Source organism: Dermacentor silvarum, chromosome 9 (assembly GCF_013339745.2).
Source record: "Dermacentor silvarum isolate Dsil-2018 chromosome 9, BIME_Dsil_1.4, whole genome shotgun sequence".
Classification (NCBI taxonomy): Eukaryota; Metazoa; Arthropoda; class Arachnida; order Ixodida; family Ixodidae; genus Dermacentor; species Dermacentor silvarum.
The window spans coordinates 138,178,011-138,196,499 of NC_051162.1; the positions used below are offsets into that span (position 1 = coordinate 138,178,011).

The 18,489-nt window shown below is 45.5% G+C and overlaps 1 protein-coding gene across 1 annotated transcript; it reads right to left on the bottom strand.

Annotated features, from left to right (window-relative positions):
* Positions 1 to 1,388: 1,388 nt before the first annotated feature.
* LOC119464440 (atlastin-3-like) lies at positions 1,389 to 17,535 on the bottom strand. The gene is given in 12 exon segments (XM_037725415.2): positions 1,389 to 1,768; positions 5,658 to 5,729; positions 8,323 to 8,397; positions 8,572 to 8,817; positions 12,352 to 12,495; positions 12,560 to 12,631; positions 12,691 to 12,747; positions 12,805 to 12,969; positions 13,104 to 13,322; positions 15,656 to 15,813; positions 15,816 to 15,867; positions 17,191 to 17,535. Coding segments are annotated over 12 exon segments (1,737 nt in total). The 3' UTR covers positions 1,389 to 1,636.
* Positions 17,536 to 18,489: the final 954 nt, after the last annotated feature.

An 18,489-nucleotide genomic window follows, 5' to 3' on the forward strand; every position in this document is an offset into this window, starting at 1 on the left:
ATGAGGTAAGATTGGGCGGGACCTGGCAATGTGGATATCGGTTATATTGTTTGACTCTTTATCAATAAACATTGCCTCTTATGCTTGGCGTTTGCTCACCAAAACCCATGGGATCTATTGAACCCATGGAAACAATTGAAGCAATGCAATCAATGGAACATAGGGAAGGAATGGAACCCATTGACGGACGTGGTGGACGGAGTGACTGGGATTATTCAGTCAGTCCTGAATCCTTTTAAAGGCAAGTAATATTCATAATGGAGTAATTGACTACGGCTAGTAAACAATCAATGTATTAATAAATAAATTATCGAACCGTAAAGCATTCAGACCCGACCACTCCTTCAACCATGCGTTACGATTGGGTGGGACCTGGCAATGTGGATATCGGTTATATTGTTTGATTCTTTACCAATAAACGTTGCCTTTTAGGCTTTGCGTTTGCGTTGTAATTCCATTGACAATAAACTTAAACCTAACAGAAGCGTGAGGAGAATATCTATTAAATGCGATTTTTGTCGCCATTCTGTTATGTTGATGTTTCTTACTTTACTTCGTCCTTTTTTTCGTTTATTTATTTTATCTTATTTTTCATGGACGTGTAGTCTGTAAAAAAAAAGCTATCGGCTCGCAATTGCAAAGGGTCTCACCTGCGCAAATAACGCAATGTATTGCAGTTCGCGGAACTCAGGGGTGAGTGGAGGTCACAGTATGGGTGTGACGTAACTAAGAGGGGTGTACAACCGCATTCGTGGTCTCATAAAAGTTGCAGTAACTGCAAGCAAATAAACAAAGAAGCATTCCGCAGGCACTTGGGACCGCTCGCATTATGCTAACATGTGCCCCCTCCTTCTCCCCTGGATTCCACTATCTGCGCCTTTCCATTAATATTTCTCACCCCCCTCTCTTGCGGACGCGACGGATGTACGCATGTTTGTGTTCATATGCGCCGATATTTTTTTCATCCTTACAGAGAAAAATGTATAAATTGAACTCTCGCAATCGCACTCTTGATGAAGGCCGGACGCCAGGCAAGAACGCCAAAATTGAATGTTTGCTTTTGCTTTTCTACATGCGCCTGCACTTTCTTTTTTCAATTAGACACCGGATCCGAGAACTATACTCTCATATATAAAGTGCAACTGAAGGTTATCTGTTCCGGAGTAGCGTCAGTTGCACTTCACTCCTCGAAGAAGCAGGTCGTATGTCGACTGACCTCCTGGACAATTCGCAATGTAGTGAACGTGGCTTAAATCATGGATCCAGGACCTCAAAGAGGTGCGGCATAGTGCCAACGTATTTCTCTTGCATTCACCCCTAGATCTCCACTAATTTTTTGTTTGTTTATACACTCACTCAGAGCGCCACTAAAAGAGGCTGCATTTGGAAGAGGGAAACTTGATTTTATTTACAAACATCTTTATGACAAACAATACAGGTCGGCGTAGCTGTGGCAGTCACAAAAAACAAGAATGACATTACAGTGATGAGGGAAGCACAGACCATCATGACATAGAGATTCACAGTTCCACAGGACCCGTTTTTGTAGACCACGACAGCGAGACGTGCAAGTGCGGTTTAGTCGCTTCGTTGGTTCAGGACAGTGCGCCTCCGTTCTCATCAAGTCTCGCACGGTTTAGCATTGCTTCAGTCGGTGAAGTTCTGTTGGTGAGCAGGGCTTTCTGCGCGCCTTGACTAATAAACGCCTAAAGAATCCCTTCTTTCTTCTTTTCTGCTTGCCAAGCCTCGCTGGTGGCTCGTCAACCTCCTGCAAGGACCACACGAGAAACGTGTCGTATTAAATAGACCAGGCCACTTGAAGAACAAATGCACGAAATAAAGGTCACACGCGAAGCGCTGAACACGAGCCTGGTCCTGCCATTCCGCACACGTAACTCTGCACAGCCTTGAAGGCTTTCTTTAAGACCTCCTGCAATACCACCTTGTTCAATTCCTACACCACTCTGTCATTTCTATAGAAACCACTCAAAGTTTAGGGAACACCGGAAATGGCATCTTTTCCACTCTATAGTACTTAAGTTTTTTTTTCTTGCTTTCCGTCTGCCCAATCGCAAGCCTTGCTTTCTCGCAGAATTTCTGGCATGTAGTTAACTTGGCCGGCAGAAAGTGAAATCCACAGCAAGTTAACCCTATAGTTATAGATGTGCGAATAGTATTTTTGGCGACCTGGTCGAATAGTAATAGAATAGCGCGCGCCAGACGTCAATCGAATCGAATCGAATATTGACTAATTTTCGAATAGTTTTCCAATAATTAATTAAGCTTTGTATCTTGACCTCCTAGTATACTTAGTGTTAGCAAGCTTCTGTCATTGCATTGCACATTATGATAAGTCGTTTATAAAAGCCCGAATTGAGCATTAGGACCAAATAGGCACCTTGTTCACATACAAAGGACTTTTCGGAGAGTGCGAATAATCGTGGTTTAAGTGGTAAAATCTGGCGGCAAGTATTGAACTTCGATTGCGCACAGGTGACCATTCGAAATGTTTGAAAACTATTGTAATATTTCAAATGGTCAACTGTGCTTATGAATAGTTACAATTGGATTCGAAGAGCGAATATAACAGGACAAAATTCTTCGGGCTCGCTACTTAAAAGCTTATAACATTCACACACCCCTCGCAATTAATTATTACAGGTGCTCTCTCGGTATGCACATATTTAGATTCTGTTAACTGATCCCACCCCTGTTGCTCACATTGTCGGCCCTTATGCCGAATAGCTTGTGTGAAGTCCGGTTTGCACTGGTCTCCGGGCTCTGTGGAATCTCCTCAAATGAGTCCGCTGGTTGTCTCACATAGTCGTCACTCAATGTTTTTCGAAAGTTTTAATTTCTTGCAGACGTTTGATTTAAACGCCTTTAATTTCTAAAATCCACTGAATCATTGGCCACTCTAACGATTTCAATGAAACAAGAGCGAATGCCTTTCACGACAATACGAGGTGACATTATTAAGCTTACTCTGCAACATCCAGAGTCTATTTTTTTTTCTAGGTATACTTGACTGCGGCGCGAAATACATTTCGTGAAAAGGTTACAGAAGAAAGGAGACAGTGAAGCGCTAAACTACCAACTGTTTAATGACAGCGTCAGAACATACAGAAAAAAAGGTCAACTTGAGCGCGTGCACTGAGAGCCAAGGTATGACATAGAAATTCATGCTCATGATAACATATTTTCAAGAAAGCACATTTCTGCAGAACACAATGTGATAGATGTATCGCTAACACAGTCAGACCCTTTCTTTTTAATTAAGAAAGCTTCCGACAACACCCTGGAAGTTTGTCCCTACTTTTGTCCAGAATCGATACTTGCTTAAAGCGCGGCTCACAAGGACAGGCCTTACAGTGGGCAGGAAGGTGCGCATTGTCACACTTACCAGTACTATTAGCATGCTCCCTCAGCTCTGACATTAATGAAACGTCCCGTTTGTCCAATGTAGGACCTACCGAAGTCTAGGGGTATCTAATAGACCACCCCTTCAATACAGCGCCTGACAGGGTTGGTGTGCTGCTTCTCTTTCATGTTACTACCTTCATACATCTGTTTCATTAACTAACCTATGTTCTTTGTGTAATGAAGCAGAAACCATCGACCATCTCCTTATTTCCAGCCACCGCTTTTCCTTGCTCTAAAGAATGTTTCTTGCACTTCCCACAAGCAATTTAGGCCTAAATTTACTGACATTACACCCGATGTCTCAGTCGGGTACCAGCCACCACTCCATGATGGTAGATGTGTACAATTCTATTGAAATGCCAAAAAGGTTATGACGCTGGGGCCAATCTAGCCACTGAAGTATGCTACATGTTCTCATTCTCATTATAAAGAGCTGTGGTCCTTATGTTACTCAGTGTTCCTTTTTGACTGTTACTTATTTTAATTTGTTTACTCAGTGTTCCTTTTTGACTGTTACTATATTTTAATTTGTTTGGTTTTGTTTTCTTGCTCGTTTTACTGTTCATATTTTTTTTACTTTTCATTCTGTTTTACTGCAGTAGGTGATGTTTCAGGCTACTCCCAAAATATATAAAGTTTCTTTTCTGTTTGTTTCACGCTATAACTAACTCGTTAACGCTTCTAAAACAGTATCATGTTTTCAAGTTTCTTTGTTTAAAGCGTGAAGCTTTTTTTTCTGCAAGCCTTTTTAAGCTAGCCCGTGGTGATTAGGACACCGGAGTCCGCCAGGGTAGAGAGTTCTCGCACTGTTCCTTGTTGGGACAAGTCCGAGATACGCTGAGACTCTATAGTGTCTTCTTAGTACACGCACCAAGCTACGCCCATTAACTCACCCATCACAAAAACGCGCGGTTACTGGCGCGCCTGTCAACGGCGCTTGCTCGCACTGCTGTCACTGCAAGCGAAGCTTGTATACGCTAGCCTACGCCGGCGATGTAACGCTAAAAAGGCAGCTGCTCTCAGAGCTGCTCAGGTGGTCGGCACGCGCTCTTGCCACTGCTCCCGCGTTCGTCGTCGTCGTCTTCGTCGTCTGATTCCACAGCTGGCTGCGTTGCCGCTAATCATTCCAGCGTAGAATTTCACTTCTCTCGACGTAATGGGGAGGCCGCGTTTACGGGGGTATGAGCCATTGCCTAAGGGGGTATGATCCATTCATTGCCTAACATAAAGGACAGATTTAATTTTGACGAAATTTCATGGAAAACCATCCAGAATGAGCGCGCTAGGGAAAGGGCTCGTCGTCGACGTGCCGATTCTAGCGTGAAGGCTTCCGAAGCCCAGGCGAAACGTCAGCGAAGAGCCGCGGACCCCGAGTTCAGGGAGTGCGATATTGAGGCCGAACGTCAGCGTCGTCTAGGCCTCCAGGAACCCAACAACTGTGGTGCACGCCTCGGCCACGCTAGTGCCAACTTCCCCGGTGCGATGGTCAGGTTTCAACGCGAATTTCTCAACCGCAACTTTGAAACCAGCTGCAGTGCGTGTGACCAGCTGTGGTTCGAGCCCAACGTGGTATTCGTCAGTGCAATTCGTTCGGAGGAACACAGAGAAACACGCGACAATCTTCGCTTACCCCCATGTCCTTGACAGGGGAAGGGCTACTACTTTTTTTAAAGGTAACGTGACTATCGGCTGGCGTTGTTTTAAACGGTATCTGTAGTACTCGCCTTTCCTACCACGAGCCAAAGGTACCACACAATTGGAATACAGGAGCACGTTAAAAAACTCCGAGTGGTCATCATTAATACGGAGTCTCCTACTACAGCGTGCCTCATAATGAGATCACAGTTCTGAAACGTAATATAACCTTATTTATTTATTTATTTATTTATTTATTTATTTATTTATTTATTTATTTATTTATTTATTTATTTATTTATTTATTTATTTCGAATACAGGAATACATATTCTTTGCATCTTGCCTACATTCACTTCCTTGAAGATTAAAGGAAAATAATGTGCTCTATTTTTGCAAAGCAGATTTATATCCCGCAATTCAGTGCCCATCCGAAGATTTTTCTTGCTCAAATTTTCTGTCATTTGCACGGTCTTTTACAAAATGAACACAACTAAACATTTCCACAATAGTATCTACAAAGCTGAAAGCCCAGCTCCGGAACATTGCCTACATGTCCAACGCCAGTTTAAGTCGATCTCTTCTCGCCCAATCACATACCTCCTGCATTGTGTTGAAACACTTCTCTTGGACTGCAGGAATGGCTTGCCGACTTCTTAGGTTCGTGGTTGCCTACAAGGGAAAAATACAAGTACGAATTCGAGATGCATTAATTAGGTGAGGCCGCGAGGCCGCGAAGAAAGTCGCACGATCTTTAACCGCTTTAGACACGCTGCAGTATGAAGAGATGAAATCCGTTTCATCTTATTCCAAGCGGACGGCCATTCCGTTGTTCATGACCTGTGTCGAGTATAGTGAAATGTATCCAAATTGTTCTAATCCTGTGGCATCCAAGAAAGAGCGAGGTACGCAGGAGGATAGTGACTTGAAACGTATTATCAACACTGGGGGAACAAACCTCACAGTAGCCAACGTTTCCACTAGAACTTGTCCTCGTCAGGTCGCGTTGAGGCCCTACCGAGGAAAAGTCCTCTTGTTCGACCACTGTTAATCACATTAATTAATTTATTTTATTTTATTTATTTATTTTATTTACCTAAATACTGCAGGCCCTTTAGCGGGCCCAAGCAGGAGGAGCATAAGAATACAATACTGCACAATGTGAATTTCATCGCAATGACAGCAAATAAAAAAAAACATGAGCACTTATTTACAGTGGGGCATGTTAGAGCAGTAACAGGAGAAAACTTATACAAATGCAAAACATGACTATGGATAAGAAACAATCAATTTGTCAATAGAGTTGATGGACATAATCGCATCAGAAGGCAGCCTGTTCCATTCTTCAATTGTGCGTGGATAGAAAGAATGCTTAAAGGCGTTTATTTTGGCCTGGTATGGAGTTAGGGACTGATCATGATGATACCTTGTATGACGGGTAGTAAGGGGCATAAGATACGGATGAGGACTCATAGAAAGTTTATTGTTCTTTAGTAAAAATAGAAATTTTAGTCTTTGGATTTTCCTTCGTGCTTGAAGTGGTGGAATGGCATGTTCCTTCATTAAAGCGGAGGGAGAGTCGGTAGTACGGCATTTGGAAAAAATGAAGCGTACAGCTTTCCGTTGGATTGATTCCAGTGCCTCAATATTTTGTTTAGTGTAGGGGTCCCAAACTGAACAAGCATACTCTAGTTTTGGTCTGATGAGGCTATAGTATGCTAAATGTTTTACCCTGGAAGGAAATTTCTTAGTTTATGGCGGAGAAGCCAAAGTTTTCGGTAGGAGGACGAGCAAACATTCGCAATATGATTGTTCCAGCTTAAGTGGTTTGTTATGGTAGCACCAAGGTATTTATATTCATTAACCTCTATTAGGGGATGCGATGGAAGGATGTACGCGAAGGAATGCACAAGTTTTTTGTTAGTAATCTTCATAAAAACAGTTTTTTCGGCGTTAAGTTGCATATCCCAATTAATGCACCACGTGTCAATTTTCTGGAGGCTAGAGTTAAGCAGAACTTGGTCACGAGGACAGTTAATTTCGTTGAACAGAATGCAATCATCAGCAAACAGTTTAATCTGAACCAGTTCGGTTATAATACTGACAATATCATTTATATATGGAATAACAGGAATAACAATGGGCCCAGTACACTTCCTTGAGGGACACCTGAAGTAACTGGTAAATCATTTGAATGATGACCATCAATATTAACGAACTGAGTGCGGCTGGTGAGATATGACGAAACCCACGTGACTACAAATTTAGGAAGTCCAATTAGTTCAAGTTTGTATATTAGTTTTGCATGGGATACAACATCGAACGCTTTTCGGAAGTCTAAGAAAATGGCATCGACCTCCCCTGAGAGGTTAAGCACTGTTGCAAAGTTGTGTATAACAGAAGTAAGTTGGGTCACAGTGGACAATCTATTCCTGAATCCGTGCTGAACAGGTGAGAGTAGACCATTGTCATTAAGAAATTTAGTTATATAGGAGGCTAAAATATGCTCTGCCAACTTAAAACAAGATGTAGTGAGTGAGATGGGACAATAACTAGAAACCAACGTCCTGTCACCCTTTTTAGGCACAGGCACAACGCAAGCTGTCGTACAATCAGAAGGCAGCTTTCCTGTGGCAAATGAGGTGCGAAAAATTATAGCGAGAAATTTGGATATTATTTCTGCATAACGGTGCAAAAAGATGTTTGGAATTCCATCTGGACCAGGAGACGATTTCGTTTTAAGATTTAACAACATTGAAGTTAATCCGGGCAGTGACACAATCCCTGGGTCAGGAAAACAAAATGCATCACTGCGAAATCTGCATGGATTTGGAACCGAAAAAACACTATGAAAATGTATATTAAACTGTTCAGCAATAGTAGTCTTGTCCACAAGTAATGCGCCTTCGTGCATAATTCGGTTAATAGGCTTTTTCTTTTCCGCTAAGTAATTCCAAAATTGTTGGGGGGAGTTTTGAATAAACTCTGGCAGTGTGTGCTCAAAGTGATACCTTTTCGCAGTTTTTATTGTTTCAGTAAGATTCAATTTGCGGGTTTGAATTATGCATCGACCGGCTTTACGACGTTTCATCCGTTTAATTTTTCTGGTGAGATGTATGATTTCTCGATTAATCCAAGGATTCGCTAAAGCGCCGTGTGTTTTCTTGTTCATTAGAGTGTGGTTACTCTTCCTAACAATGTTTTCTTGAGAGCGTCATAATTAATCGCGTCTGGCACGACAAGAGATTAGGTTGAAGTAGATTACCTCAGTAGACCTCTTCTGGCGCCCATCAAGCAATTCGTCGGTGACTTCCACTAGGACAACCCTGTCTTCAATCTCCTGAAAAAGAAGCACCACAACCTTGAAAATGCGTATCGGTGGTATCTTGAAATCGATGCTGGTGGCAAAGTCATTGCTTGTATCCTAAGCATACGAATACGACATAAAATGAAAGCTCAGTATGGTGCGAGCGATGAATAGGAAAGGCCCTGCGGTGGCCGAAACGAGACTCACACGGCTCTCCTCTTTCGGTGCGCTCATGCAGCCCTTGCATCCGGTCAGCAAGAGGTGTAGCAGTACCGCGAGGGCCAGGACTGCGCAACAGCCGGCAGCCACAGGCACCCCGGCAGCCACGAATGCTCCTGTCCCGATTGTCAAAACCGTGGCGCCGCCAAGCTCCGCGCTTTTGAAACGGTTGGACTCCAGACATGACTTCATCGTCATTCGACTGGCAAAGTCCTGGAACCACTGGTCGATCTCCTGCAAAGTGCACCGAACCGTAGTCTCTCAAAAGATCCCTCAGCAGGCCCCATTACAAAGTTTCGTTACACATTGGAATTTGTAGCGTTCCGCCCAGGGAGCGTCCTACTGCAAGACATTTTTAAATAGGTTCATTATTAGAGGATATAGGACGAATTGAAAGGTCGCGTTGCCGTGCTGCCCGGAGGCGAGCTCCACTGCCAAGTAAGACACCATCTTTTCTGACACGACTGCACTCGCGCACAATTTTCTGTGTCACTGAAGGAAAAGTTACCGTGGCAAAGGGAGCCCAATTAAGAGCGCTTCTTAAAGACGTGCCACATTTTAATCAACGTTAGCTTAAGCTGGGCAAGAAAAGTTTCACCGATGATTACGATACTCCTTAACGCGAAACATGAGCGCAACTCAATACGTGTTTTCATTTCACGGTATATTGGCTGGTGCGGCCAATCTGTCTCGTGCGGCCCGTTGCAAACGGAGCAAAGTGTGGCGCGACTGCCTCACTCATCGGGAGATCGCGAGAGGCAGCGCGTGGGTGGCGCGTGGGCGTGATTCACAGCTGCCGCCGCGACAGACCTCCGCTCATGCACCGTTTTGTTTCCATATATGGTATCGGTAGCGTCACAGGTGAAAAGATGACGCACGCTACTCTGGCGCCATCTCGTAGCCATCGTCTCCGCAGTGCCCTCCTTGAGCGGTACTACTCAAGCTTTCGCCATACCCTCCTCCTCGGCTTTCCTCCTCATGGTTCCACTGCACCCTCCTCCTCCGCTTTCCTCCTCGCGCTCTCATCGCTATCGCCATCTTTCATCCCCCGCTGCGCTACGCGTTTGCTCTTTCAGCCTTCGCTACGCTCATTCGCTCGGTTACGAGGGACGCCAAATCTCGCCGCAAAGACGGCCATAAGAGCTGCGCTCTAAAAACAACCATCATATTACAAAAGTTCTGCCCTGCTGCCTCCTCCGCTGTATAGCTCTCTACAAATTTGCTATCGCAATTGGTGCTTCGCCTTTCTCTGCGCTGGTTTTATTGCTGGACACTTCAACCATCGCCGTGAGGCTATCGCCGCGCGCCGTATCGTCTATTCAATCCCCGGAGGGAGCGCGGGGGGGTGGGGGGGGGGGGGGGGGGCGCACTCCACCAACAACCGCGCTCGTCGCTCGCTGTCTCTCTCCACACGGCTCTCTTTAGCCGTGCATTCGCCGCTCAGTTTCCGTTGAAGCGATAGACCGCACGTACCTTCGCCCGCTGCGCGGCGTTCGCTCTGCCAGCGTTGACAGTCGTTGGCTGCAGTCATTCGATCTATTCAGCGGACGCATTCAATATCACATTTTCGCACGCTACACATGCAACGGGCCAGCACTACATCGCAAGAAGCTCACACGCGCTCTCATCGAATCTCTCTTCAAAAACACACCTTAATCAGCTATGTTTACTAACAGCAAAATAGGACAAAACAGCACTGAGTGGTAAATGTGAAACTGCCGCACGTGGAAGCTAAGCCGATTCCCCAGTATCGCTTTCAAGAAACCGAAAACACCGTCTAATGCTGCCGGACTAATTGGCGCCGTAACACGCGCGCAGAAGCTCCGCTCCCGTGGCTTTCCTTTTACTGCCGCAGGAAGTGGCCTCCCTGCCTTCTCCCATACCGGAGCCGGGGAACCGCGGCACGCTTAGACGCGAGCCCCAACACCTTGTTTTCTTCTCTTCCTCTTTTTCTGGTGCGGTGCGCTCTAATCTTCGATATTTCACGTTCTGCACTGGACAATTTACCTAGACCACGTGCTTTAATTGGTGACGTAGGCAATGCGTTTTACGTAGAAGCATTCGTGCGTGCGAGCGGGGCTTTTTTTCCGGAAGTGAGGCTAGAAAGGGCGCACAGGCTATCGCTTGACATTTCAGCTGTTCTCGCGCCTTGCAGCCACTTGATACTCTGCCGACACGGTCGCCACCGCGTCATGTACTTACCACGCTTGCCACTTTGCAATGCCCAAGCCTGGCGAGGGACACACTAAAGATGCTTCACTATGCTGTTCTAGCGCAAATGCTCTCCACGCTTAGTTACTTAAGCTATGAAACAAATAATATTAAGAACTGTAACATTGCCACTTTCGTTGTGTGGCCACAAGTACTTGATATTGCTGTTCTTTATATCGAAACCCCTTGAGACAGCGATATACACTTAGCACATGCATCAGTCACATGAAATCCGAAGTTTTACGGTCACCCGTCTGACCGGCAAGATGCGTGTTGCAAAGGACACGCGCCATGCTGATGTTTGACTATACCGACCGTAGCGCGAAGACCATGAAATCCGGAAATTTGGCGCCTGCTCCATTTTATATGCACCAGTTTCAAGGTAAATAATTCGCTGGCGCATTATATACAGTAAGAAACCTTCAATCGACCGCTTGACAAATGGGGCCTAAAGTCCCAAAGCAACACTATAGGACTATGAAAGCTGCCGTATTGGAGGGCTCGTGGATAAGCTTGACCACCGGGAGTTCTTTATTGTGCACACAAAGCTCGATAGACACGTTTCTTTGTTACGGCCTTACAGAGCACAGCCACCGCCGGGAATCAAACCCACAACTTCGATCGTGTTTAGTACAGAAGGCCATAGCCCCTTAGCAACCACAACACGTTTGGTACTGTATCAATAAGCATATTTCTTAATTAGCGTGAAATAAAGCGTACTTGCTTTATCAGCGTATTTGCTTTCAGTGTATGTATAAACATATTTTCGTAATGAACTATTGTGATACGAATATTATCCGTATGATTATATTAGTAGCTTCGCGATACCTTGGGTGAATGACCATTTATTTGCCGTTTATTTAGTACTTTTCTAGGCATTTTCTTACCCATCGTTCACACAATGGAGAGATGTTACCCCCGAACTATTCCCTGTTTTATCAAACAAGTGGATGTAAGAGACTTTCTCCCCATTAACGTAGACTCGTACTTCATGGGATCAGGCGGCACCATTCGCCTTTCCACAATATCTTTACAGAGAAAGAGAACGAGGACACCGGTGGTATACACGAGACAAACAATTGTTATGAGCCACTGTCTTCTGCACTCATTCACTCGCTCACTCCTTGCACCTCAAAATCGCTTTTTACATTCCCTCTTTATCTATCGTGGGATTGCATTATTTAACCCGAACGTATACACCAAGAAAAAAATTGTGTTTCGTCTTCTTCTTCTCCTTATTTACCTTCTTTTTATGATGATGATGCATCCCATGTTTCCAACTATGCCATGTAATAAGTCTTCACGTTATTGGCAGCCAAATTCAAGACTTCACAGCAGTAGAAAGAACTAGCAAAAGCGCAGAACTTTTCTTGGGTGAAATTGCTGCCCCAGGACTTAAAAAGCTCATGGCCTCGCATAGTCTGCTTAACTAATCTTAACTATGGTACGCTTTAAAACGCGAATAAAAATCTCAGCCGGCAGCCGCTGTTCCCTCCCTCTTGTTCCTGCAATAGCATCAGTAGCGCCAATAGATGTACGGTGGCAGCGCGGACGTACCTTTGAGAGCCTCTCCAAGTACGGCTGAGAGAATTCATCGCCGCCCATCTTGGCAGTGTTCCGGAACAAGTCCAAGGCGCGCTCGCGCTCACGCACGTGGTACTTCTTGAGCTTTTTCGCGCTTATCTTGTCTCCCCTGCACAGCTGCAGTTTATGTAAAATGGTTCCTGTGGTTTAGAATCACTTCTTCCTGCCAGTGTCAACTCACTTGGTTCATGCTGGTCGTGTACATCTTCAGCGCTTTGAACACCGCCGCTAGGTTGTTAGCTTTAGCTGTCGCCTGAAAAGCAACCAGTTTATCAGAAATACCTTTCTTTAAGGCACTTAATTCTGGCTAACCTGTAGCACGGACATTGGCTCGGGAAGTTCACCTCCGTTGAACACGTCGATATAGGCCTGTAAAACCGGAAAGTGCAAGTAAATATGGACCTGCAAGAAAGCGAGGCGACATACTTTCATATAAATGTGAAATTCCTGGCAGGTGATGTCCTGACCATTTATCTTCTTGGCAATCAGATTATCCGGCGCTAGAAGTGAAGAAACTAAGTCCTGCACTTGTTGCTTGAAGTCCTCGTCGATATCCGCAAGACGCCCATCAAACGATACACCGGTCGCCACCTGTATAAAAGGACCCAAGAAAGTAATTAAACGGTATGCGAACAATTTCTGTGCCAAGTCGGCCATCTCGAGGCAGATTTTCTGCCGAAGCATACACGATGAGTTTTAAGCAAGACCAACCGAGTACTGCCAACCTTTCTGCCAGGATGGGGCAACAGGAAGCAGTCGATGTCCGTGAAACTGGAGTGGATGTATCGCCGCAGATCTTGCAGCTGCTCGGGCTGATGGTCTGAAATCTCCAGGCGTCGCTCCAGGAGTTTACGCCCACCGTCAACACCGTATTCTGCATCCCTTAGGTGATACCAGTCCCGCACCAAAAATAGTAGCTTCTGAAAGGGCTTGCCGGCCCTTTGCTACATAAGCGGAAACACAGTGGTGAAATTAGGACAAGATAGACATTGCTGACTTTGTAGCACTTGAAGGTAAGCGTAGAGCTACAGACAGGAACTGCCATCATGAGCACTGACACACAACTCTTACTTGTAGGGTGTAGTGCACCTTAACACTAACATATTTCATCACGGTGCTCCGGTTCCCGGTGCTTCATGTGCCTCCTAGCCTTTTACTCTCTATAAGTGACACAAACAACAATCCAAAACATTGTTCATAAATACCACCTGCCTGGAGACTAGTACATTCCGTACAAGGACCTTGCAATATTGCTATCACCTCTGAATAGGATGGGAATTGTTTTGGCAGTGCTACCGTAGGCTGCACTGTCGTGCCAAGATTCCAGGGTAATGTTTAAAAAGTAAATGTTTGCGCATGTTGGTACTTTACTCTTGTAATACTATATAGCAATGAAAGGGCTGTGTTAAGTCGGCGTCTATCCTTTCACTGTCATTGCATTTGTGTTCACTGGTATACGCGTAGAATGCGGCAGAAGCTGTTAAGACGACTTCGAACACGGTGATCTACGTATAGTTGCGGAACCATGGATAATAATAATAATAATAATAATAATAATAATAATAATAATAATAATAATAATAATAATAATAATAATAATAATGTTTTATTGGATGCTTCGTCAAAGTACAAGAACGAGCCTACCAAAGCCACAGCGGGCATGTTCCTGTGCCCGGCGATTCAAATGCCTCCTAGTGCTTTACTTTCTATTATTGAATCCATTCAATTCATTTTCATTTTTGTTCCCCTAAAGAACCCCGAGGGGGTATTACATAAGGGGTCCCAACGTACATCAATCAACCCCAATGTACATGAATGCCCTGACGAAGACAAGTACCCCTGTCGACAGGCTGGCTCCAGCATGTAAGACATCCCTTGTTCAATTAGCATTAATCAAACTAAGTCTCCATATCCCCTGTGGACCAGTCTTGCCTGGATTACTTCAAATTAAGCCACTCTTGGCATTCGCAGCATGGCCCGACGGGCTCACGACCGCGCCGGCCAAGATTGCTTGGAGCCAGTGACAGTTCTTTTTTTTTTTAGGAATAGCCACAAACCATGGGAAAAAAATTACACCATCTTCCCGTAAGGGAACCCTGAGTAGTAAGCGAAGCAGCCATGGGGTCGACTCAAATTCCCATTAGTTTTCAGTTCGTCGTTTCCGTTAGGTTGAGGTACGTAGCTACCGGCTTCGCGAGCCCGAAGTTCGGATATCGGCCTGTCGCCGCTGCCGTTTCGTGGCAGCGGCTCGAGCCCTCTTCTCCGCGGCGCTGTCCACGGCGCTGACACTGGCGTTGACGCAGGCGCTGTCCGTGGCACTCATCGCGGCGTTGCGGGAGGAGAATGAGAGGAGCGGAGCGCGCGTCATTATACCGCGAGCTACAGTGGCGCCCCCCAGCGGAGTATGCAGCGCCTACCGTCGCGCCACTAACCTAAGCTGCTTCGCATTATCGCGCGCGGAGCCGCAGGTGTTGCCATTCGTTGCGCAATCCGGAGAGGAGAGGAGCGTCGGTGAGGAGGAGGAGGAATGCCGAAAGGAGAGGAGATGAGACAAGGAGGAGGACGATGCGCAGTGCGGGTGTGGATGCCGCACGGCGGATGGATGGAGGGAGGGAGTGACATAGCCCTTCGCTGCTTCGCATATAAAAAAAGAAAATCAAATAAAAGCTTTTAACTTCTAACCATGCAGGAACTGCAGCAACGCCTCTGTGCACTAATATTCCGTGCCCCAACAGGCACAGTTTTCAAGTACATCTGGCTTCAGTCCAGTGTTTCTTTACATATTAATTAAGTCTGATCGCCCGCTTTGCAGGGCGCAGCGAAATCAGGTGTAGATCATTTGACGTTGCCGCAGGAGCCGAGCCATGGGGCACGTTTCTTGGTAGACTTCTGTGAATCCCCAAGTCCAGGCAACAAATGGTGTAGGGGCCCTTCCAGCCAGAATACACCGAAGGGATGCTTCCTGCAGCTGGTTAACGTGACGGGGAAGGGAGCAGACACACAGGGGAATTAAGGCTTGTGTGTTCCGTCGGACGCTAGATTTCAGAGCTTGGTGAAGAGTGCAGGGATCCGATGGCAGAAGGTAAAGAGGTCTCAGATGAGAGATGCGATCGAACCAGTTGGTATGACATGTAGTTGAAACAATTCCGACCATGCCCCCGCTCCCACTTTACCTCAGTTTCAAGATTTGTGGAAGTGTGGAATCTGTGAATGTCTCGAAAGATTTGTAGCGTTTCTGTATCTTGTCAGTCAATGAGAGCCCACTGTCAATACATACCTGCTGCGCCAGTCGGCCGTAGTCAACGAAGAGCTCCAGATACTGGAGATTGCTTTCTTGAATGTTTTGTGAGAGGTTGTAGACCAGCACCGAGCTCGTCATTGTACTCAAAGCGAAGATGGTTGCCGATTCCTTGATCGTGGAATGATCGTCGTGCATCCTTGGGTGTCCATTAAAAGAACAGCGATCTCCTGGCCTTTAGACGTCTTGACCTGTAAGAGCACAACACGCACGCTTTCCATTGATCGATACTGCTAGAAAGAAAAATGCTGTGTAAATGTACCACATAGATGTACTTACGGGGTTACCGAAATATGTTGCATAATAATCTACAGCACAGCACTTACTGCAGCTTAGATCTCGACATGTTATGTTTCAGCCAACCTCAGAACACTTTTTTAGCTGCAGGATGTGCACCAAACAAAAGCAGGGTAGCTTATCGTCGCCAGCTTTAGATGCAATGAATGAGTTTACAGCTTCATATAAAGCTTTGAAGTGCAAATATGATGACAGGACGGTTGCGTTCCAACAAATACTGAAGAAAACTTCAACTTGAACTAGGCTTGACAAACTAACCTAATAAATTGTCATCTTTATTATATTTTTAGTTGTTTTGCGTCACCGTCGTTGTCTAGAAGAGTACCAAAAGAAGAAGTGTAACCGAAAATATGCTGTTTTTTGTGCGGTAGAAGTTCAGTTATTGAACGCCGACATCCTAACGCCCTTAGAGCCGACGAACGAGTCATGTTAACTTCTTATGGTAAAGTTGCATGTCTCCGCAATAAATCTCTTTTTTCTGTTTTGCAAAAAATTTCGGCAGGGCACATCTCACGACTAATGTCCACGTTAATGGAATTATCATTAAATAAATGTAGTGACACAGTGTCCTGCAACCACCAAAAACGTCATGTGTGAAGCCTGCACGCAGCCGAGCTCCTTTCTTACGCGGCCCTCTGCACATGCTGCATCTTCTAGCACGCCCGGCGCAGAATCCGCACTTGGCGCTTGTGAGATTGTATATTTAAACAAGATTGTCTGGATATATGTGACATTGATTTGATTCCACCCAGCACTGAAGAAATTTTTAAAGATTTTTTTATGTGTGAAAAGCGGGACATAGTGGCCCATACCTGCGATCGAAGTTGGCGTCAAAAAGGTTCACTGAAGAGCGGCACGCGTGTAGCACATACAAAGTGACCTATGTTGGTGTGAGAGAGTTTCACCGAAGAGTGGCACACACCCAGACTCAGATACTGAGTGACTCCAGTTGGTCCAGCGGTTGTTTACGAACATGGTTCCCTGAGCACAGCAGCCAAATGCTCTATCCGTTAAACCATGGACTATGCAGTGACCCAATTTCGCGGGAAAATAGAGTAAAAGAAATTTACAAACACCGAAACATCCCCGAAAATGCGTGAAATATTAGACCAGTGCTAAGTGCAGAAACGTATGTTGCGAGAACTGCTGTTGGGCGGAACATTTCCTTTTCAGCTGTTGTACGTAAAATTAATGAATCAACAGTGTGGTCTCCTCACCACAAAAACTTCGTTCCACACCAGGATTCCTGTCGTGTGACGGTCGCAGCCATCGCGCCATTGGAAGCCTCGCAGTGGAGCATCTGGATCCCCAAGCCAGACACTGCGGCCCAAGTTGTGCAGGTACCGAAGGAAGAATCCCAGGAGGAAGGACTTCCCCGTGCGAAAGGCGCCGGCCACTGACACGACCGCTACGGGCTTGTCCTTGACACGGTCATCCAGCAGAATGCGTTTCAGCGCAACCTCGTCAAGTTCAATGCACTCTTCATTGATGCGGACGATTTGCAGCTCGTGGCCACTGCCAACTCCATCCGAAACAGAGCCCCTGCACATGTGGCAGAACATGCTTAATAAGGAGATAAATAAAAGGCAGGAACCTTAATTTTGCATACTGTTTTCACGACTATGCCTGGAAGTGCCTCGATATATAGTACCGGATCAATGAGTTTAAATGGTATTTTTTCCAACATGTCATTTCTACACGGAACAATCTGCCTGAAACGGTTACTGAAGGCCCTTTTAAGGGAATTGCTTCGCGTGTTCGACTCTGCGGTTCATTAACTTTTCTTGGGTCTGTCTTTGTTTAGTTGTCCCTGCATTAAGGCCACGTTGGCGCTGCAGTAAATTGTGAAGAAATAAAGCAAGAAATACAATATGGACGCGTTTTAATAGGCATGTTAACTAAACGACCACGAATTTCCCCATACAACGAGCAAGTCATCACGCATGATGACTGAGTAACACCAAGTTATTCAGCGAGAACAGCCGTGTCTAGATGGTAAAGGGCCAGCACATATAACCAGGAAATGTGTCACGTTAACGTGACAACGCCAACTACCTCTTTGAAATGGTCGCCGCATGTTGATGGTGATTTCCGTACTGTGGCTCACAGTATGGCAAAGCAGACCGTGGTATATTTGCAATAAATACGGAATGGAAAAATAAAGGCAATATAAGAGTTGCCACACTGCGTAAGACGGGTGCGCGAGATCAGAGGCACGCGCAGCAGCTTCCTTAACGCCAGAAACGCGGGAAATAAACGCGCTAATTTAGATCATTTTATTCACCGCTTCACATGGATTTTCAAAAATGTATGTTGGATCTGTATAGCTTTATTTTTAATGTGAACCGTTCTTCTCCGAGTCCAGACAATTTTTGACGCGCGAGCCTACCTCCTCGATTTCGCGGGCCGATCCCGGTAAAAATGTCGTCTAAGATTGTGTGCCACAGGGGCAAATACCGTCTCACTGGGGCGACTGGATATGTGCACTTGGTTTAAAATTTGCTGTCAATGTTATG